Raw genomic sequence first — 23,095 nt, forward strand, 5'->3', positions numbered from 1 at the left:
GGCGGTTTGAAAAACAGCCGTTACAGTCCTGCTAAATAGAGCAAAAGTTAGATAATTAGTGCTGAACTGGAGTCATCTACATCATGCTGTAATTGCTACTGTCAGTTTATGACTACGTCAACAAGGGCAAAGGTTTTGGATAATAGAAATTATTAACAGCTCTCTATAAATTAGTCATAAGGAAATAACTGCTCTGTAAAGAGAGGGGAAGAAGTCATGATGAGAGTCAGTACCACCAAGTCTGAAGCCATGGTGCTCTGCTGGAAAACAGTTCATTATTGTATAGTTTCTATTTTCCAATGAACCAAATGTTCTCACCAGTATCGCCTCAAATCTCATTTAATATCGAGTACTCCACGAACAGTTGTGACGATGTCAAATCTAGAAACTCATCCCTCTTCTCACGACATAATACAATGCTAAACTAAAAAGAAACTGTGGATAAATAAAGGTTATTAGATTACGTTTCCTTTAACACTCTGTCAACTAAAGACACACAAGCACAACAATCTTTAAATTATATAACAAAACAAAAACGTTTACAGCGACAGAACTCCATGAAGTTTGGAGATGATTGGAGTGAATCCTCATTAACCTTCAGGGATAAACATTTCTGCAGAAATACATCAAATAATAAGGATCAGCCAGTGACAGAGGATGAGCGGCAGTAGTCATGTCCATTTACTGTCATTGTATACACTTTGATACAGAGAAATTAAAACAAACTGAGGATGAACAGAGAGAAAACAAAATGAAACAGCCAAAGTCTCTTTACTTCACCAGAGTTATCGTACAAGCAAAAATAAAAATCTTCTAAATCAAACAAGCAGCGGCATTAGATACAATTCTTAGCTTTATACACCCGGCCGCACTCTTACTCATGTTGGCACATTGAAAACACAAACGGCAACAAATTCAGAAAGCTGATGAGATCAGTAGGAGGTCCTGCTTCTGGTTCATTGCGCTCAAATTAAATTATTCTCACAAATCACAGCTGTCTTTTACAGAGGAAAACTATGAGGTGAACCCTTTAAAGCCCCAAATGAGCTCAGCGTTCAGATATTAAGTCCATTTTGACATTTGTATGTCGTGAATGTTTCTTTAATCTCGACTTCAGTCTCTTAGCACAGGAAGAATGAAGTTAAAGATGTGGACTTTTGTTTAGAAAATCATGAACTTTTTCCTCCCTCAATATCTTAAAAAAAAGTAAAACGATGGAGGAAGTCGAGCGGTATTATATATATTTTTCCAATTGCCAATGAATCCCATAAAAAGATCCAAAACAACAATGAGGGCTTGAAGCTGAGAGCCACAGACAGGAAGTGGGAACATATTGAGACAAGGATGAACACATTGTTGGTTTTGGTCTTTTCATGGAATATGTTGACAGACAATAAAAACATAGAATACCACCAGCCTTATCCTTCAAAATAAACCTTTCTTAGCTTCTTAGCCTAAATACTCTGGTGTTCTGGAGAACACCAGAGATGTCTTAATCTTAACTAAGCCTTAGCTCTGATTTAACAAACTTCAATGTGTGTTTTTATTTTTAATTATAGTACCGCATCATGATTATGACTCTTGGCGATTATTTTACAAAATTAAACTCATACTTGCATAATGACAGCAGTTTGATTCCCTTTGGTACCTTATTATTATAAACAAAGGAGAGTCTGATTCAACAATGAAACATGGAGTCCAGACACACGGGGCCTGTGCTTATGTTTGCAGCTAACCGATACCGCTAGCTCAGCCAGCACCACATCGCTGTCACAAGCACGAGCCTCTTGTCCATCAGTAGATGCCCGTTTCCTCCTGTGCAGTGACACAGTTCAACAAGCCGATTGCCATCTAGTTCTATTATATTCAAGTGAAGGCAGACATCTCCACAGCCAATATCTCCAAAACTAGGCAACTCACACCAAAACAATCTAGATTGGTAAGAGGATTTTGGGTGAACTCTCAATTTAAATATGAGAAGATGTAGAATTAAAAACTTTTCTCCTCTATTTTTAACATCAGAGCTGCAGCTGCTTCGGGGCTTTTGTGAGCGGAATCGATCGTGCGACATGTCCTGAGCTACGTGACGCTGAGCACACTTTACCCAGTGCCCACCAGACTTAAAGAGCAACTTTCACAGCAACTTTCAGAGCAACTTGTAACTTAAACACAAAGAAGAGCAAGAACATAGAAGCAGACATAAAGAAATCCTACATTTAGAATCAGCTGGATTAAAAGAGGAAAAAAAAGACAAATCAACATGTATTTTAGAAAATGATAGTAGAAATGAAAAGTAGTAGAAATATTGAGCGTAATCATCAGTGTACATAACAGTACTGTGGCAGCGAGTTAGGGGAGAAGACAGCTTGTTGAATTATTCTGGGAAGTTACAGGTAGCACTTCACATTAGCCTCATTCCAGTGTGGAGACACTAATGTCTACTGAACTATCGCAATGACACAACTCACTGTAGTGCATCAGTACAAACACTGGATCTACACGTTTACTGAGCTGGTAAGTAGCAGGTATTGCTGTGTATTATTGGCTGAAACACTAGGATACAACCAAAGGAAGTGTTACCCTGTTCTTCCTCTTCAACAGAGTTGGACTTCAGGACGGTCTTTCACAGAAAACAACCTCTGGCTTCTCGCTGTCATACCAATGCCTAACTCTGTTTGCTGCTGCTAAAATGATTGCTGCTTCTACAGAAGTGGGAAGCACCTACCAGTAACCAGACAGATGTTGTGTGTCTCTCCCTGCTGCTGATTTTTCTTACATTAAAAGACAGTGGGGCCATTTTAAATACAGGCTCTGCTGCACAACCGCCATACTCATCAGGAGCTAAAGGTTGTTTGTTGGACAAGACCAAGTTCATGGGATTTCTCCTCCTCCTCCTCTCCTCCCATGATTTCGTTTGTGGCCGCTGGTTGTGCGGCTGCAGCGGAAGCCTCCCTGCGAGGATCCTGGAGGCCGTCAGATGCCCGTGCGGCATCTGTTCTGGAAGAGCTGCTCGACCACGGAGGAGTCGGCCAGCGTGGAGATGTCGCCCAGGTCTCGTTCGTCACAGGCGATTTTGCGGAGCACCCGTCGCATGATCTTACCTGCGAGTAGCGGAGAGGTGATGAAGAGATATTTTTAAATTTAAAAAAGAAATAAAGTGTGTACACTTTTAAGTAGCTTTTAGAGTAGTTTACTTTATTTTCTCTGAAAAAATAGTAATAGCAACTGTTGGAATGCCCACTACAGACTGGATCAATAAAGAGTATAAAATATGTCATTACAATAAACAGTGTTTCAGTGTCGGGAGGTTTACTTTAAAAGGGACTTCTTTATTTATTTTCTGTAACTTTACCAGATCTGGTCTTGGGGAGTCCTGGAGCATTCTGGATGTAGTCTGGTGTTGCGATGGCACCGATCTTCTCCCGCACTGCGAACCCCGAAGATAAAAAATAAAAATCACATCAGAATCTGACTTCCATAAAGTGTCACTGAAAACCAGGTTTCTACAGATGTTATGCAGAATGTAACGACATAATCTTTGGCAGTAAATGAAGCACTTTTCTTCATTCATATCTGTGGGTTGATTGTATACATTTCCTCCTTTTTCTTTACACCAAAAAGGTTTTGGGAGTTTCAGTGGAGACTTCTGGTGTCCCATGAAGCTCTTCCAGGCGCAAGAATATGTCACTAAAAAATACGTCGTGGGCCGTGTTTACCAACCTTGTTTTTTGAGCTCGGCCTCGATCGTTCGGTTGTACGTCACTCCATCTGTGAGAGTTACGAAGCAGTAGAGGCTCTCCCCTTTGACGGGATGAGGTCGGCCCACAACAGCAGCCTCTGCAACGGCCTCGTGCTGCAACAGAGCCGACTCCACCTCCGCTGTACTCAACAAGTGACCTGTAGGCAAAAAAGACAAAAGGGAGTTTTTGGTTAACTGATCTCAGAATGTAAGTTGCCTAAACTAGCGAGAAACGCGCTCTGTTTGATAAAGTATAAATCTCCTTTAATGCTTATTTTGTTTTTGGATTAATAATCAAAAAAAAGTAAAGAAGCCAGCAATATAAAGACAGTTTACTAACAGACACAAACACCTCATTCAGGTAAATGAAATGAGCTCAGGGCGGAGTCTTACCAGAGACATTCAGCATGTCGTCGATCCTCCCCGTTATCCAGTAGTAGCCATCCTTGTCTCTACGGCAACCTGTACATTAAAAATGTAAAGTTTTAAACAGGTGTCGTAAACTCAAAGCTTCAGACACAATCTAGCAGCAACACACTGGGTTTGTTACTGTAGTTAGAAAATAAAGGATAAAAACATAGAAATATTTAATGGAAGAAACAGATAAAGGTAATAAAGTAAACTATAATACTTGATAGTATGAGATAATATAGATTTAATATAAATTAAAACGTGGCAGCAGTACTAAAGGTGTAGGAAACAGACAAAGATTTAAAATAATTAACACAACAAAATACAGCAATTAGTAAAAATAAAAAAAACAGTTTAAGGACAGCAGGTGTTGTATGCTGCACAGACGGTAAAGCCCCAATCTCTTGAGCTCTATAAATAAACTTGATAGGAATTTAACTTAAGATTCCCAACGTGGAAAATCCTAAAGTTAGGATGGCATAGACCGTCCATAATTCAAAACAATGGCAATAATGGCAGCAGCACTGTTAGATCTGTATGGCTCGTGAAGAAGGGAAACAACATGATCGCCACAGTATAATGATGGTAAGGCTGCTCAAACCGGGAAATGTAAAGTGTATTAACCGGGAATATCGACTGCAAAGACGAAGAAGAGATTCATTTTGAATTTGATCAACCTGCTAAGTCCAGCTCTTGAGACGCCGACAAGCAGACTTAGGGCTCTGCCAGTGGTCGCGCAGATCACAAAAGCTTACCGGTACATTCTAATCAAAGATACAGCAGGACAGGACGAGTGCTGATTGAAGAATCTATTTTTATAAAGTTAAGATAAGATAGGAGGTCTAAGAAAGGACAGGACACAGCCGTGACTTTAGAAGCGGCTTCAGTAATAGGAATATAACGTCTAAAACCTAAGTACAGATAGGACAAGCAGGATCTTGTTCTGTCATGAGGCCCCTGGTCTCTCACCGTCCCCTGTGACGTAGTATCCGGGGAACTTCTTGAAGTAGGTGGTTTCAAACCTCTGCTGGTTTCCGTACACCGTCCTCATCACTCCGGGCCACGGCTGTTTGAATACCTGTTTGAAGGCAGAAGAAGCAGAAACGGATGAACACGCATGATGAGTCAAAGAGTGAAAGATCATTTCAAAACGCGGTGACAATCGTCCGAACCAGGTATCCGTTACTCGGCCCCTCCAGCTCCTCTCCCGACTCATTCAAGATGGCCGGCACCACTCCGAAGAACGGGAACGTCTGGAGAACAGAAAAAGTGAAGTCAATTGTATTTATAGCGCTCAAGAGATTGGGGCTTTACCGTCTGTGCAGCATACACCACCTGCTGTCCTTAGACTGTTGCTTTTTGTTTTACTACTTTCTGTTAGGAAACGTTTTCCGATTCTAATCCCCTTTAAAGTTAAATTATCTGTAAAGCGCTTTGAAACCCGCCTCATGTATGTATTGTGCTGTGTTAACACATTTGCCTTGCGTCTCAATGTTGAAGTGAAGTAGAGTATTGTTGAGTTGTGTATATATATTGTGTTTATTTTGTACATCACTCACAGCAGATCCAGGTTTCATGGGTGTTGCAGCAGGCAGAGGAGTCAACACATGTCCACCCTGAAAGGCCAGAAAACATCCAGTGAGAAATGTTTGTTTGTTTTTATCCCACATGGTGTGAGTAAACTGTTGGATGTGCTGCCGCCTGCTGGAAGCTGAAGAAGTCTGCAATCACTGTTAAAAAAAAGGTTAAAAGTGTTTTCTCTTATTTAGGATCACGTTTCAGCAGCAGTTCAGTTCAGTTCCGTCCAAAACAGTCATTGATTATATATAAATCTTACGCCAAAAAGTAATAACTTACAGTTTCCGTCTGCCAGAAGGTGTCAACAATAGGACATCTCTTCTCTCCCACCACCGTGTAGTACCAATGCCAGGCCTCAGGGTTGATGGGCTCTCCCACCGTCCCCAAAATCTTCAGAGACTCTCGCTTATACCTGCAGAGAGAACGCGATTTACTACAGAAACCGATAAAAAATGCCGCCCTTGCATAAAACAGTAATGGGGAGCATCACTAGCAAGTCAGCCCGTGGTGGTCACGACTCACTTCTGCACCGGCTCTCTGCCGTACTTCATCAGCAGTCTGATGGCGGTCGGAGCTGTGTAGAACTTGGTCACATGATATTTGTCCACAATCTCCCACATACGGCTTACATCTGGGTACGTAGGCAGGCCCTCAAACTGAAACACAAACAGGACCTTATATACAAAAACCTAAATCAACAAAAACAGTAAAACAGAGATTTTGATTTTTCAGAGCAGGTTTATAATTTTCATAATATGATAAAAGATTCATCGATAATCAAAACAGTTGACATTGCAATTTCTATATTCTGTCAGCTGACTAATCAATAAATTAAATAAGTGTGTTCTCTTCTCCACGATGACACTGATCACCACAGTTCACAGTAAAAGAAATACAAAAATTAAAAAAAACATATGACTGTATGGTATTTATGCAAATGTGTAGCTATCCACAGTTACCTTGAATTAAATAACAAATAGAACAAAAATCGTGTTTTCCAGCTCTTTATAATTATTAAATGTTCAATACATATTACTACAAAATACAGATCATAGGACAGATGTATTTAAATGACTGTATTGGTGAACTTTCTTTGGCGGCAGATCAAATCAAGACATCACCTGCTGTCAGTCACAATAGAGCGACCGTCAGCCAAGTTGGCTGAAGTTTGTAAAAACAGGAAGTTGAGTAATCCCACCGCCCGTCTGTCGGCACTCACCAGGACGGTGGTGGCCCCGTTAGCCAGCGGGCCGTAGGTGATGTAGGAGTGTCCGGTGATCCAACCGATGTCTGCCGTGCACCAGTACACGTCATCGGGCTGGTAGTCAAACACCAGTTTGAAGGTGATGGCAGTGTAGAGCATGTAGCCGCTGACTGTGTGGAGAACTCCCTGCAGACAAGAGAAGTAAAGCTTGAAGCAAGTTTGAGGATTTAAAAAAAATGTGAGATTTAAAGAGGCAATTAGACAAAGACCATCTTTTCAACATGACATTTCTGTACTCATAAGGATCATTACCTGCATGTTTTAGCCCTTACTGACACGGATAATTCACCTTTAAGGCATGTTAAAACTACTTGGACCATAATAAGATCAAACTAAATCAGATAGACACCATTATTATTATTATAAATGAGAGTCTGACTGTTCTCTTTAAAACTGAATGACTGACATCTGAACACATTGTATCTGTATTCACGTACGGCGCACGTTGTGTTTGTTTTCTACACAGTAGTACTATTTGGGGTGACGGGTCGAGACATGGGAGTTAGTCTAAAAGTCTCATTATGTCTTGGGACCAGCTGCTGAGTCAAGTTAATTAAGGTTAATTAAGTGTGACCTCTTACAGGTCTGGTCCGGGCTCTCTTCACACTACACCAAAAGGTTTCACTCACAGAGGTTTGTTAATTATGTAAAATAGTTTCTGTCTGCACAGAGGTTACGGTTACAGACAGGCAATATAAAATAATACCGTCTCTTCTACACACCGCCCCGACCCTAGTTCCCTCACCCTCACCTTTGGTTTACCGGTTGAGCCGCTAGTGTAGAGGATGAAGAGAGGATCTTCAGAATCGCACCACTCTGGTTCACACTCGTCTGAAGCTCCACGGACCAGAGTGTGCCAGCACAAGTCCACCTCGGGGTTCCACGGGACCTGGTAACACACACACACACACACACACACACAGATATAAACAGGACAAGTCAACACCGGTTATCAATGAAATCAGTTAAACATTAAAAACAACCTACAATCTAAAACACTGAACAAAAGTGAAAGAACGTTAGTTTGACAAACTAGTTGGGAGAAGAGTGCAAAACATGGAAAGCTGTAGATCTGAGTTACAGTGAATAAAGCAACAAAGAGTCATTAGAAAAGTTACAAACATGGACGCTGTCTTGTAACTTATTCTTGTTACTGGGTCACTTACCTTCTGATATAAAGACTCAAATCTTTCCAAATACTTGAAAGGTTTTAGAATCAGGCGAGCTCCTTTCAAGCAGATAATCGAGCCAGATCTGACGTCCACTCGTCACTCACACAGAAACACATGCCTCATAATGCTGTTTTCTATGTTAAAGAGGAATTAACACACAGCACACATCATTTTAAAGATAATATCATGTTGGCAGGCTTTGTGTTTTCAAGTACAACCAACATGTTTTCTCTACATGTTCAGATTTGTAATAATTCGTTTTTGAGTATTAACCAGAGAAAACAAAGTTCTGGTTTTATCTTTAAATCTTTATGGGCGAAACAGTTTGTGCACAAAGAGATAAAGAAATGGAGAAAACACACGACTACCTCTGATCCCTGAGACAAAGTATTTATATATTTATATTCAACTAAGTTACTGAGAAGGAACCAGGGCTCTGTTTGTATCCGCATCTGGACAAAATACAAGGAAGACGGTAAACGTTTTTTAAATGAAAGTGTGTATTTAGACATAAAAAATGATTCCACAAAAAAAAATAAAGTGTGAATATAGTGGATTAATTAAAGCGTAATACTCAAAAGATAAGCTGGGCAGTTATCTGAAACTAACGCACGATATAGATATGATGTTATCTATATCGTATAATATGATGTTAAAAACAACATTTTATTCTGAAACTGATCATAATGCGACGAATATATTGAAAAAAGTGCATAAATTAATGAAACGGATGGTTTTCAATGCAATTTGTTTAGAATAATGAATTATTAAAAAGAGTATTTTGTAAAACAATAACACCACATCACCCAGATACAACACTGAACCTTGATAACTCAGTGGAGCGCGTTATATCATCTAAAGTGGATTATCCTGTTCATGCCAAGGCCACTACATTAAAATATATGTGCTGTGTTTATACATTTAAAAAATAAAAACATTCACAGTGTATTTCCTAGAAGCATAATTAAATTGTAATGAAATCCACAGAGCACTGCTTTGACTTCCACGTTGTGCTACATTCCTGCTAATTAACAAATCTTTGCATTAAAAAAAGACTTTAAATAGTTTTACTTCATCCTGTTCTTGTTCACTCTCACCGCTCGCTTAGCGTATTTGTAGCGCGGAGCATTTAACAGCTACAGAGACGGATATGTTATCGATATCCTTAAGCCTTTCACAGCAGCGAGTGATTTACCGGTAAAAAAAAAGAAAAGGACGGCATCATCGCACCACAGTGAACGTTTAAAATACTGCCGGCACTAAAATGGGGCCTTCAGTAGGGGTTTAAAAATGGCTGAGGCAAAAAGTGAATTGATTAAAACTACGGACCCCCGATTCTTCCTGATTTGTACGTAAAGGAGACAAGTGTTACAGGAGTTACATTAGTAAGAAAAGCACCACCCTTCAAAGACAGCAGGTGACTTTGGGCTGTGTACAAATAAGTGAAACGGTCTACGACCGAAACATGAAGGGAAAGTTCACAAGAGATACAACAAGAGAAGAACAGTGTTAATACAAATCCCAAGCTTAGAGAGGATTTTCACTTTATTCCACTTCATTTAGACAGTCCAGAAAACACAAGTAACATGTCCCATCATTTATAGAGCAATATTGTCTCTAAACTTATTATTCTTATTTCCATATTTCTATAAATATGTAATAGATAAGTCTCAATATTGGTCTTAACTGTAATTCTGCTACAGTTTGCATCATCAGATTGTACAAATCTAAAATGTAATTTCTAAAGCTGACAAGTCATTAGAGGACATGTTTAAAGTACAAGTTAATTTGTTTCTAAATTAGAAAATATAAAATACTTGTTTTCATGTTCACAAATGTAATCTGAATTGTCTGAAATCACAGGAACAACGAACTGCTGTTGCTGGGTAAAAACAACAAATCAGCAAGAACGGTTTCTTAATTTAGATCTTATAAATATACATAGAATCATAGATTTATCATAGAGTCATAGAGGACTTGTTAACTGTAGTAAGAATTGTTCTTCTTACTTTGTTTATGGTTTTTACCCTGCAGCAGTTATATGAAAATTCTACTTGTGGGTGAAATATCCGTTTAAAAAGCAAAAACCAAAAAAGGTGTTATGGGGGTTTAGTGGAGGGAGGAGGGAATGAAAATACCTGCGGTACAGGATGTGTTTTCTTTACTCTCCCTGTCTGTTTCTCCTGCTGGACGGGAGGGAATGAAAGGAGCAAGAGCAGGAGGAGGAGGAGGAAGGAGAATTAATGAGGGAGAGTGGTTACTTTAAAAACCCAAATTAAACCACACAAAACTGAAAGAAAAATAGGGTCCACGACATCACCTCAAGTTGAGTAATGGAGAAGTTTTAAGAGCTCCACAACAACAAAACATAGAAACAGTTGAGGAGAAGTCGGTCACAGTCCTTCCATCTTCAGAACATACAACAGAAGTCAGAGGTACATAGCAGTCTCTAACTTTAACATAACTGGTGAACAGAAATAGAAATGAAACATGACTTTAAGGAAAGGAAAGAAAACTGGCTTTACTCTGCGTCCGTCTTATTGTTGACAAATCCCATGAAAAGCCCAAATCCAATAGTGTGTCAAAGGAGTATTATTTACACGTTAGTAAAACCAACCCCTCTGTATTTTATCTGCTTTGCTTTTCCCACGTCTCAAACATGGGAGAAGCAAAGCAATGATGTGTTGTTGGAGAGAATATGAACTACAATAACACAAATAAAAAGACACAGCATGATATAATGATTCAGTATAACCATAGACGGTCAAACTATTGTTGCAGGGACTCTTTGGCCGGGTCTGGAACATTTTTAAGTTTGTTGTTTACCTGCAGATCAGGGCAGGACCGTTTGGCGGGAGGAGACTGAGAGCCCAGAGGAGTCTCTTCTGCTTCTTTGGACAGATGTTTCAGCATTATACACCTCTGTATAGAGAAACCTCTGCACAGAAACACGGACATGGTAATCATTACCATCTCATACCAAGTGAGCACATAACCAAGATGTTTCTCTCAATGTTCAGCGTGCTCTCTGGCACTCCTCCATGGGTCCTAACACTTCAGCAGCACTATAGTCATTTTTGGGCTTTTTCATTTTTCGATCATTTTGGCTGTGCTAATGCATATTGCATACATTTTGGCATGGGTGTGAGTTTTATTTATTAGGAAGATCCACCTATAATAAAAATGTAGCTAAAATTCAGAAACTCAGCTCCTTAAAACCATTAAAATCATAATTTTTGATACAAATAAACAATAACAAATGACAATAACAAAACAATCTGTCTGTGTAACAATTTACAGTAAGAGTTGGAGTAAAACATGAAGTTGTGATGGTTTGGGTTTGAGGCTAGGGAATGATTTATGTCAATGAGGGTGTGTGTGTGTGTGTATGGTCGTGTGTGTGTGTGTGTGTGTGTTTCTCTCGACAGCTTACTTGTCTCTGCATTTCTGCAGCGCTTCGTCAGCTAAGAGCTTCAGGTTGATCAGCTTATCTCCTCGATAGAAACCATCTGAACCAATGAGACATAAAAACACGAGATGAACAAAGAGAGTGACGGATGATGACGAGAGACACGGAGCGAGAGAGAAAACAAAGGTTTATTCTGCAGTCTGTCCAGTCTCAGCAAGACAAAAATGTTCTGTTCCGCAGCAAGCAGGACTGGAAACAATGTGGACAGGGTTATTATTCATGTTAAAGTTTGCATGGCGAGCAGACTAACATTAGCATTCCACAAGATGAAGGTTTATGACCCGGCCAGCATGTTGAAAACCGTTGAGGCAAAACCAAGCACCGCCAACCAACCGGAGCAAACTCGCTCATGTTACAGCTATCGAATGGGCAATAAAGTATCAGAACCGTGATTCATATTTGATCGGCGGCGCCTAGTCTGACAGTTTGATCGGAGTTTACGAGCAGTGATTGACAGTTGCGTTAAAGACTCTTCGCCTCTGATTGGTTGTTGTCCTTCAGGCCCAGTTGCGCACTAAGAGGAGGCAGTGGAACCAGACTTTTCTGTGGATTATCTGTCTCACTGTACTACTGATATAATGACAGTTTGAGCAAATATGACAACAAGTTATTTTGTAAAAGTTACCAACTGCAGCTTTAAGTACATTTTGCTTATAATGCGGTACGGCCTGGGCCTCCAGCAGCGGAGTGTCGGCGGAGCAGCGAGGCAAAGGTTGATCCTTGCCCCCTGTAGGATCATGGGTAGTTAAAAATTAAAATGTATCAACTACGGTAGTAAAACTCAATGCCATTCATTGGATAGTTGAGCTCCGTTTCACCATTCATGCTATCATTACTTTCTTTACGAGGTAATAAAACTCTGACTACACCGCCTACAGGACTTCTATGAACCACAGGCCATTAACTCAGCAGATTAACAAGTTTATATCCCACGACTCTAATCCAGCAAAGACGACTATGATTACTGGTCACAGCCCAGCACCTCGTTTCAGCCAGCAGCCCCTTCGGCCACTTGTTTCAGCCACTTAGCTTCACAAGCCGAGGAGCCAGAGTGAGGCTTCCGTGTCCCGCAGGAGCCGAACTAGCCACCGAGAGTAACAAGCTCTGCTGAGATGTCTTAGAGAAAGACACTGAAACTCTCCCTGCTCAGTCACAGGTCAGTCTCAACAGTCATCTCTCAAAGCTGCAATGTACTGCTGTGAACACCAGGTTAGTTCTGATCCAAAAGTCACGCAATAACGAGGCAGCGGTAGACCAGCGACTCCTGTGTTCTGTTTTTGAAGAGAGCGTAGATAACAGCTTCAGTTCCCTGTAGGAAGTGGCTGTCTGACAGCAACGTAACGCGGTGAAAATATTCTATTTATAGCGCACAATTGAACTGATATCGATTTTTATGGGGTGTCTAAATTACGTTTTGCTGCTGCTCCCGTTCACAGCAGTACATTGCTTTGCTCCCGTGCTGATACTCTTGTCTGTTTTCTCCAAATTGGGGGCGTGTCGGCCGCCATCTACTGTCGTAATACACTGGATAATAAGGGAATAAGCTCTGTGTTAGTGAGGTTTGAACCCCAATCATCCAGTAGCAGTTTGATGAAGATACATTTTTAAAAAGGGAACATGCGGCGTGAATTGGTTTTCTTAGCCTGAAACCCACCTGCAGTGATGAGCAGCGAACACTGTGAGTCAACGATCCTCTCACACAGAGACTCTGCAGAGAAACCTGCAAACTGGAAACAACAACGCACACGGTATTAACATCCATATCTGTATCTCAAACCACCCATAATTTACCATGTTGACATTATTATCAAATAATTGTAACTCACCACGATGGAGTGAACAGCTCCGATGCGCGCACACGCCAACATAGCTACAACCAGCTCCACCACCATCGGCATGTAGATGGACACTCTGTCGCCCTTCTTCACTCCTGCAGACACACGGACACAAGCTCATCATGCGATGATGTAAATATCAATAAAGGAAATAAAAGGATTTTACTGGACGACTAGACGAGTCTTCGCTGTCTTATTATAGATCAGGTTGATTTTAACGTACCCTGAGACTTCAGGACGTTGGCAAACCGGCAGACCCTCTGCAGCAGCTCTCTGTAGGTCACCGTCAGCTCATCCCCGGGCTCATTGCCTTCCCTAAAACAAACATTCAAACATACAGAGCAATGAGCAAACAAACAAACATATTCCAATCCATTCTCGACTGATTGCTTCAGCTGTACTCGAGGGTCCATGTGTTCAAATCTACGTCCTGATTTAGTTCTGTATTGACATGATGCATGTTCATATATTTCAATGTCAATAATAATATTACTACTTCTCGGGCTGGGCAAGATGGGGAAAAAAGATCACGATATTTTTGACCAAATACCTCGATATTGATGTTGTGACGAGATCGTACGGTCGACCATTGTTGCTTCTACACAATGACAATTTTGGTAAATAATCTCGATTGATGTGGACATAATGACGTGTTCAGTGTTAAAGGCGAGTAATAGAAAAGCTGGTAAGTTAGGAAAATGACATCACTTCACTGTAATGCAGCCTTTAAAACCATCAAAACACTTACGCTATATTACGATATCTAAAATCTAAGATAATATCTAGTCTCATATCACGATACAATATCAATGTAGCATCGAAGAATGTAAACATGCAAAGCAGCTGGGTCCGTCGTGTCACTTTAACCACATCTTACTTACACAAAAGAGCAGTTTCAAAAAAAAAAAAAAAAAAGCTCATAATCTAAACTCCTCCTCCAGCCATCTTTTATTCAAAGCACTTCAGCCCAGTTGTGAAACATCTCAACTTCCCCCCTTTTCGCAACAGAGTATCATCCCGGGTGTTAAGGAACGGCATGCTTGCAAAAGCATCATTTAAGGTCACGTATCTCCACACACACACACACACACACACACACACACACACACACACACACACACACACACACACACACACACACACACACACACACACACACACACACACACACACACACACACACACACACACACACACACACACACACACACACACAGTAAGACTTTTAGATTAACAGCATTGTTTGGTGGACAGACAGAGAGATGAATGAGTTGTGACAGCTCTGCCTCTCCAGATTATTAAATTACAGCCGTGTTCGTGAATCTCGTCTCTCAGCATCAACGGTCATCAGACTACAAACTGAAAAACAGGACAGTTAGAGATGGGAGGAAAGAGCTGTGCACCGACTCTGTACTCCTATTAAATATATGAAATTATATCAATGTATAATTTAGTGATATCATGAGTATATATATAGTATCAGACAGATTTAACAGCTTTAAAAGTAAACGAATCAAACATTTAATTTAGGCGAAATGACTACAGTGATACAGTATTGGGCACGGAACTGATTACGTTTACTATATAAATATTAAACATGCTTAAAACTCTTAAAGGGCACTAAAGCATACAGCAATCGCTTCACCTTACATTTAGTTAAGAAACACATTTTCCGAAGAAATCTGAAACATTTAAATTGACGATGGAACTAGGACACGGCTGAAAGGGAAAGTGAACCCGAGGGAAAGGCCAACAACAAGGAAGAGACGACACAGAGTAAGAGAGTGAGAGTGCTTTAACAAAGAGTGCTTAGGGGGGAAAAGGAGTGCAAGTAATGGAGAGCAATGAGTCGAGCTTCAAACGTGCCGTGAGGAAAAAGACAAAGCTCACGTATCAAGCAATATTAGATAAACGTCGATGTGTCGCCTGCAAAACTCGACCAACAGCAGAACACGTGCGAGCATTAGAGATGAACACATGGGAACATGAATTATGTGCAGCATTCTTTAAATACTGAAAAGTCTCCGATATTGTTCTAAGTAGAGTTTGACTGTGTTGCATTTACATGTTCTCTGTTATTAAACTAAAAGGCACATTTCTACTTGTGGACCATAAAGTGTAAAGAAAACTAATTCAAAGGGTGTGCAGATTACAGCACAATGAAGCAATCACAGGAAAAATAAGACTTTTTTTTTATGGTGACTTGTTTGACGCAAGAGTCGCATAACTTTTAGGATTTCTGCACCGTCTCTCTCCTTTATTGCCACAACCGGTTGTGGCTGAATACAGGTTGCAAAATATCTCTTGCAGCAGCAATGAGAGCAGATTTCTTACAGCTCGAGCTGAAGTTATAAAGCTATCCAGGAACAGCAGCCAACACACTGCGGCCTCAGTGGAGTTTATCAATAGTGTACATTGTATCTGTGTATGTTTTCCAGTATAGTGTGTGTGTGTGTGTGTGTGTGTGTGTGTGTGTGTGTGTGTGTGTGTGTGTGTGTGTGTGTGTGTGTGTGTGCGTGTGTTGGTGGAAGGGGAGCTTGCATAGCTGAAAGGTCTCTCTGACCCGCTTGGCACCGACAGCTGATGGGAGTTGCATTCACAGGGTGTGCGTGTGTGTGCGTGTGTGTGTGTGTGTATATGTATACCCCCCCCCCTTTGATTTGCTGAACAAAATCACTTTTTCTTTGACACCACCCTCTGACCAAGCATACCTCTTTTCCCACTACTAGTAAAGATCAAACACTTTTACTGGTGAGTCAACATCACAGCTTTAAGATGGGGGCTAACATGCCGATAAATTATATATTTTTGTCTTGTTTGAAATTCAATCGCAGTACGTCCACACATGGCCTCAAAATAACAGGAATTTTCATGACCACATTACTTCACAGCTCATATATTAATATTGAGACCAATATTCAACGTCTGACTGTGAGAAGACTGAAGCAGGGAAAGCAAGACGTATCCTGGTGTGATCAGAGGATTTAATCTCTCCCTCCTTTCTGTCACGATTACTCATCCTCTACCGCAGACACACTATGAAAATCATCTGAAAATAAACTGTAAGGACCAAGTGGCTTCTGTACTCCGTCATCACCGCAGACGAAGCGCACACAACGTCGGCCAATTAGCTGATCAGCTGATAAGAACAAACAAGGTCGTTTCTCTCAGCGATCGCACACAGACGCATGCACTCAAGAGAAAACAGGTTTTAAAGCAACATTAGTTACAGACCTGGCGACAGCAGCCCTCTTTAGGAATATTGTGAAACTATCGAAAAAGGTCAACAAGAAAATGAAGTCTAAATAGCCAGATTCATTTTATAAAGAAAAAAGGAGATATGTCACTTTTTTGCCATTTTTAATACATTTGTGGCCTTAAAAATGTTTGATTATCATTCACGTTAGTTTAAGATGCTCTGAATTTGAGATATCAGCCTGAATTTGTCGATCAGATGTAAGAAATCAATATCGTCTCATGCTCCTTTGTTGAGCTGCAATAGATAGTGATTGAATCTATTCATTGTTTCAGCTGTTTTTCAAGCCAATTATGCGTTTCCAGCTTTACACAATAAATAAATAAGTTGGTGTTTTTATTTTGGGTTTCTGGAGTTGAGGTACAATCATTATTCTATCCCTGACTATTACACATGCTGGTGAAACACGTTTTGCATGCTGGGAACACTTCAATGAAGGTCATCAGACATGTTTCTTTGCCCAGCTATCCTATCTGGAAATGTTAAGAGCGATAATAGCACATACACAAGATTAATAAACACACACAGTACTCACAGAGAACACACACCACTCACAGAGAACACACCTATAATTACACAACAGTAAAACCTGTTTTCAACACAGAGGGTTTAAATGTCAGGGACCAATGAGGACAAACACATCGTCTGTGGTATGAGGACATCACTAAAAATAAAGAGAGAGCAGCCTGTTAGACGATCAAACTAAAGGGACATATGAGAAGCCGCTTGTTTCCCCTCGGCTAAATGTGGGGAGTTTGTTCAGGAAAGAAAAGGAACATTAAGTGAGAAAACAAGAGCGGAGAAAGCTGCGTTTTAATTTCTCTCAAAGGAACAAGTAATTAACTCTATGATGGTACTGTTGATGTTATCCTCTCACTTGGAAGGTTTCAGTTTCTATTGAACATCCTCATTCAAAACAGTATCAACTTTGTGTTTGAGACAAAGAGGCTCCGTTGATTACCCAACTATAAAGCAAGGAATCAATTCGTCTGTCCGACCGTGTGAGTCCTTCGCATATCTCAAGAACCGTTCGTACTTCCCACTTCAAGGGTGTATTGATAAACTTGGACTTGCAAATAAATCGTGTAAGTTCACTTCCAATTCGTGGATGACCTGCTCTCGCCCCGAGCCACTGCCAAGAACGTGGAGTGACGTGGTGGGTGCAATTTAGACCGCCAACACTGTTACGACCGGCTCGGGAGTCGCAACATAAGGACGGACACCACATCAAGTTAGATTCAACAACCACCGCTGTGAGTTTATTTACAGGACACAAATAAACTGTCACGCGCAAATCAAACTGCAGACCAGGGTCTGGTGCCAGGCAGATGAGAGAGAGAGCGAGCGCGGAGCAAGGAGGCGCTTATATAGGTAACCCACATCTTCATCCAGGTGCCCTCAATCACTCGTTAGGGAGCTGCACCTAGAAGTCAAAAGACACAGAATACATGCACACACATACACACACACCCAAGAACAAACATTCACAGCAGGACATAGAACCATACGTAACAACACTTTCAATATTAATAAACTTTAAATAAACACGCTGGCGCGACGGGGGCGGGGCTTCGCGCACTGAGTCGAGCATAGAGGCAGACCGCTACGCTTCATGCTGTGAAAATCAGGCCCACCGTAGGGAAAAACAATTGACACCACAATATGAAACCAAGAGCGGAAACGCTGACAGAATGGCTGTAGCTAGCTAAGCAAAAGTTAGACTGCAGCATGTCAGATGATTATTTTTGCACCCTACGTCTACCAGGGGGGCAGCTGATAGTTGAAATGACGATCGTATGTTAGCGAGCGCATGTTACAATACTATCGGCAGCGATAATCAGTTAATCATTAAAAGTCTAAATTCACTGGTTTTAGCTTATGGTTCAAGCATTTTGAAGACGTCACCTTGTGCTCGGAGAAACATTTCACACTCATATCTGCCATCTTATAGAGACATTTCTTTTATAGTTATTATAATTGTTGCAGCCCTAACTTTCAGAGATTTCCCTGCAGATAGAAGTCAGAGAAAGGACACGTTTTCTGGCATCGCTGCTACTTTTTGCCTCATCCTCTCCCTGGACAACGCTGCTTTATGAAGCCCCGTGTGGTCCAACTGTATTCCTCTCTGTTGCTTCCCCATTCGCATCAGGACACATCACAGACCGGAGGCAAGTGACACAATGAGGGAGAGGAGAGCAAAAAGAGGATGACAGGGCTTGAGAGGAACAAATGAAAAGAAGTAATGCTGCAGACAGAGAAGAGTGGCCTTTCAGGACGAACAGGAACAAGTGCAGTGCTGCGTATATGTAGTCTTATATTACAGACGAGAGAGACAGAAGAATGTGAGAGAGAGAGATAGACAAAGAAGCTCCATTCATTCGATCTGTTGGTATTCAATCCTCTTATTGTGTTCGGAGAGGCGACACTCTCACAAAGAACACACACGCACACACAGATCAACGACACCCTTTAGACACAGTTTCTCTTGTACTGGCTCATTCACACACAATATTAGGATTGCAACGATTAGTTGATTGGCAACTTTTTTGAAAGCCAATTCATCAGTCGAAAGCAGCATTGCAAAGTGTGTGCATTCAGTGTACCTTCAGTAGCTAGCGTAGCATTGAAGTGCTAACACTAGTTAATGATGTGCTAAAGTACGTTTTTATGTAGAAACACAACAGTTTAGAAACGTAAGTCCTTGATGGCTCGAAATCCACAAAAGCAGCTTGAAAATAAAGAAAATCTGAAACATTTGCATTAGTCTATGGAGAAGGCATTTTGTCACACACACACACACACACACTAACCAGTAGAAGGCCACCTTGTCGCCGAGCTGCCTCTCGTGGACGTTGCGGTCGAGGACGTTGTAGCAGATGTTGGTGGAAGCTCCTTCCATAAACTTGATGAATATTTCACCTTTGGTCACATCGAAGTTGTAGTCGAGGAACTGACCCGTGTGTTTGGTCTTCCAAAAAAAATCTTTGGCAATGTCGCCCCAGAACTCTGCAGGACACGAAGAAAACGGATTAAAGAGACCGACAAGAAATAATGAATATATTCCTGAATCCCACTTGGAAGATGCTCATCTCAGATATGTTTGTGAAGTCTGACAGGGACAATACTCGTGCATGAAATCATGTTCATGCATCAGTACTGTATGTTTTATATTGAACAGGAGTGGAAATTCTGCAAATCACAGTTACAAGATGCATCAGGTAAAACGGGCACCATGCAGTAACCACGCAGTCACAGCGAGACAGTTAAACTACACTATTAAACTGTCACAATACCAGTTTACCACTTAATGATGGTGATTATAAAAGGTCACATTGTCCTCTTGCTGTAATTTCCCGTTAAAGTTCCTTTTGTGAGACTTTTATTGAGGCCAGCATTTCCTGTGCTTCATTAACCTACATTACTGCAAATCACAATCATCCAACACCATGACTTCCCTATGATACAACTCTGGTGTGTGTAATAAATCAAACTCCTGAGTCCAGCGTCAGACGGATGCACCCTAAAGCCAGATTCCACACGCAGAAGAAAAGCTGTTTGGTTGCATCTCCGGTTCTTCACACAGCCTACAAACGTTCAAGGAAATTATACGAGCAGCTGTTTGAATAACAATAGATGAAGAATCTCCCCCCCATCCTCCTGCCTGCTATGTTTAGTAGAAACACGTCACACCCAAAGGCCACGTCGCTTCTGTGTCACCAGAATGCCCTAAATAAACCCGCCTTACAATTACCAAGTCATATTTATGTCTAATAAATACCAAAAAAACATTATTTCCTTCAGCTCAAGGAGATTTACTCAATTTGCAGTTTTTAATCCACCAACAGTTCAAAAGCAGAATATATTCAGTTTACTATTGTAAGTGTAACCACTTTAGCTCGACAAACATCTCAAACAAGTAATCAATGGAACAGTCAACGGCTAATCTTCCGTTAATCGACTAATTGTTATTTTAACTAGGGTTTAAATGCCTGAACGGATTCGGGAAAATCTCTTTTTTATATAAGTGGAGATTGAATATCGGTGGGTTTTGGACTGTTAGTCGGACAAAAACTTAAACAAACATCAACTTGGCCGCTGGGAATTTCTGATGGTCATTATTCACCGTTTTCATTGTTTATATTTTAGTTTTCCATTGGAATTGTCCCTACAGGTAAACAGAGAAGAGGCTTTTTCTAAAGAACAAAGGGCAGCATGCATCGTCAGGTGTTGAGCACAGAAATAAGCATTAGATCGGCTTTAACGTGTCTGATCTTCTGCAGAAAAATCAAAATCAACTTTTCTGGAAAAAAACAAAAACACACAGCAGAAAGAACTTATGTGGAAGCTGTCGGCGGTTTCTGTGTTTACTGTCGTGGTTACTGCAGCTCTGAAACATATTTGCACCATCACTTTATAAACTAAATGCATTAAAGCTTTAACGCATTATTATGGAGTCAGATGCTGCCTTTAAATTGCATGTGGCAGGCGTACTCCTCATTGAAGATTGATTGATTAAGACAGTGGTGGAAGAAGTAAAAGTGTACCGGTACTCTGCCCTGCGTTTATTCAGCATCAAAATATAACTTAAGGTTAAAAAAGTAAAAGTGCTCATTATGCAGAATCGCCCATTTCAGAATAATATAGATTATTGGGTAATATTATTGATCACTTGCAGACGATAAAGGTGGAGCTCATTGCAATTACTTCATATAGTCCAGCTTTATAATTCCCCCCTCTTATCTTGGGACTTTAAGGCCCATGTTGAACACCTATCAAGCAAACTGAAGGTGGATGTTTGTGGGTTCAAAGGATCTCCAAAAAAGTGACATTTTCTTATTTCACTTAAACATTTTTACAAGGTTGTGCTTGTGTATTTCGGTCACACATGTATACTTTTCTCAATCGTAAAAATGTGTCTGTATTATTATAAAAAAATAAAAAAATAATAAAAAAAATGCATCACATTGTATTAGTTGATTTATATTTCGTAGTATTAATCTACAAAGTAACTAGAGTTATCAAATAAATGTACTGGAGTAGTAAAAAGCAGCAGAAAATGGAAATACTTCATTAAATATCCTACAAGTACCTCATAGTTGTGCTTGAGTAAATGTACATAGTTCCTTTCAACCACTGGATTAAAATACGAGAACGTGTGCTTACCATCAGGATGCTCTATGGATTTCAAATAGAGCTCTTTATATTTGTCGAAGCTGGGGATGTGAGCCTTCTTCTTCAAGTCCTCAGACCCGTGGAAGACGTCTTCTTTCGGCACTTTGTCGGGAATCATCTCTGAAACGTTTGTTGGACTCTTTGCAAAGTTATGAATCTGAACTGAAAGACGTTGCAGCAGAACAAGCTGACCGACTGGCTTCGTTAGATAGCGATGGTTGTATCGACTTGCTTTCAACAAATAATCGATATCAGCACTGCAGGACTGGAGAGGAGGCTGCAAGGACCCTGTTTCAGCTGCAGGAGCAAGCAGCACAATGAAGCGATGCAGCTGCAGGGCTAGCTTTGTGCTAGCTTTGCAGCAAAGTTCATTCACACTTCCTTGTTTTGCAGGATTGTTGTTGTTGCTGTTTTGTAAAAAAAAATGTACGTTAAAAAGCCGCGTTTGGACCCAACGCGAGCAGCTTCGGTTGTAAAGTAATGTCCGGGTGTGTTTCGGTGCAGCTCCGGGTGGATATGTCCGCTCCTGATGGTGTTAAATCCTGCACGCACGGGCGAGTGGGTGTCTTATCCTGCATGCACGGGCGAGTGGGTGTCTTGCTAACTGCTAAGCTAACAGGCTAAGCTAACTCACGCCAATATAAGAGAAAGACGAGCTGAGACGATGCGCATCTGTTTTAGCTGTAAAGACTTAATGTTTTTTTAAATTCTTTAATTATATTGAATTGAAAGCTTGCTTTCAGTCAGCAAAGTGTGTTTCACGCTGTTCGGGAGGCTGGAGGTGAACTGTTTTTGTCCCAGCGGTGACAGTCTGCTGCTTCTTCTTCTGCTTCTTCTTCTTCTTTTGACAAGGAGAACGCTGAACTCTGTTTGGCTCGTTTTGTCTGACCAGCAGCCAATCAGAGCTCACGGCGCCTTCACGTACTCCTTGAAAGCTCCGACACGACTAATTAAATACAGCGGTAAATGATACCCCTCGTTGCGTTCAAGTGGGTACGGGTATTGTGAAAGGTTAAATGTAAAACAATAAATAGATAAATAAATATAATTAATAAGTGGGGTTTTCTAGTGGCGGAAGTTTTAATATTTTCAATAATGTTGTGTGCAGCAAATATATTTCAATTATTAGATTTTTTTTATTTCATTATTATTATTACTAATATCGTTATTATTATAGTTGTTTCTGTTGTTATAAATGT

General features: G+C 40.7%; 1 protein-coding gene across 1 annotated transcript; it reads right to left on the reverse strand.

The window, feature by feature from the left end:
- Positions 1-658: 658 nt before the first annotated feature.
- Positions 659-22,879, reverse strand: acss2 (acyl-CoA synthetase short chain family member 2). Its single transcript, XM_076096858.1, has 19 exons — positions 21,888-22,879; positions 19,535-19,730; positions 13,692-13,783; positions 13,460-13,563; positions 13,288-13,360; positions 11,598-11,673; positions 10,991-11,102; positions 10,303-10,350; positions 7,744-7,881; positions 6,948-7,118; positions 6,251-6,384; positions 6,008-6,140; positions 5,710-5,766; positions 5,323-5,403; positions 5,120-5,228; positions 4,133-4,201; positions 3,721-3,897; positions 3,353-3,427; positions 659-3,101 (listed from the first exon to the last, which is right to left on the reverse strand). The coding sequence occupies exons 1-19, from the start codon at positions 22,012-22,014 to the stop codon at positions 2,974-2,976; spliced, it is 2,100 nt and encodes a 699-aa protein (XP_075952973.1). The 5' UTR covers positions 22,015-22,879; the 3' UTR covers positions 659-2,973.
- Between the last annotated feature and the right edge of the window lie 216 nt (positions 22,880-23,095).

This window comes from Anarhichas minor, unplaced genomic scaffold, assembly GCF_050575085.1.
Source record: "Anarhichas minor isolate MPS153535 unplaced genomic scaffold, ASM5057508v1 ptg000003l, whole genome shotgun sequence".
NCBI classification, from domain to species: domain Eukaryota; kingdom Metazoa; phylum Chordata; class Actinopteri; order Perciformes; family Anarhichadidae; genus Anarhichas; species Anarhichas minor.

Bases quoted from the DNA above. Each gene is read 5' to 3' on its own strand.
- acss2 (XM_076096858.1), bottom strand. From the start codon at position 22,014: ATGATTCCCGACAAAGTGCCGAAAGAAGACGTCTTCCACGGGTCTGAG. The intron at 11,674-13,287 runs GTGGGTTTCAGG...TCATTGGTTCAG, and splicing joins TTCGCTGCTCATCACTGCAG to ATGGTTTCTATCGAGGAGAT. The intron at 6,141-6,250 runs GTGAGTCGTGAC...TTCTCTCTGCAG, and splicing joins GGCAGAGAGCCGGTGCAGAA to GTATAAGCGAGAGTCTCTGA.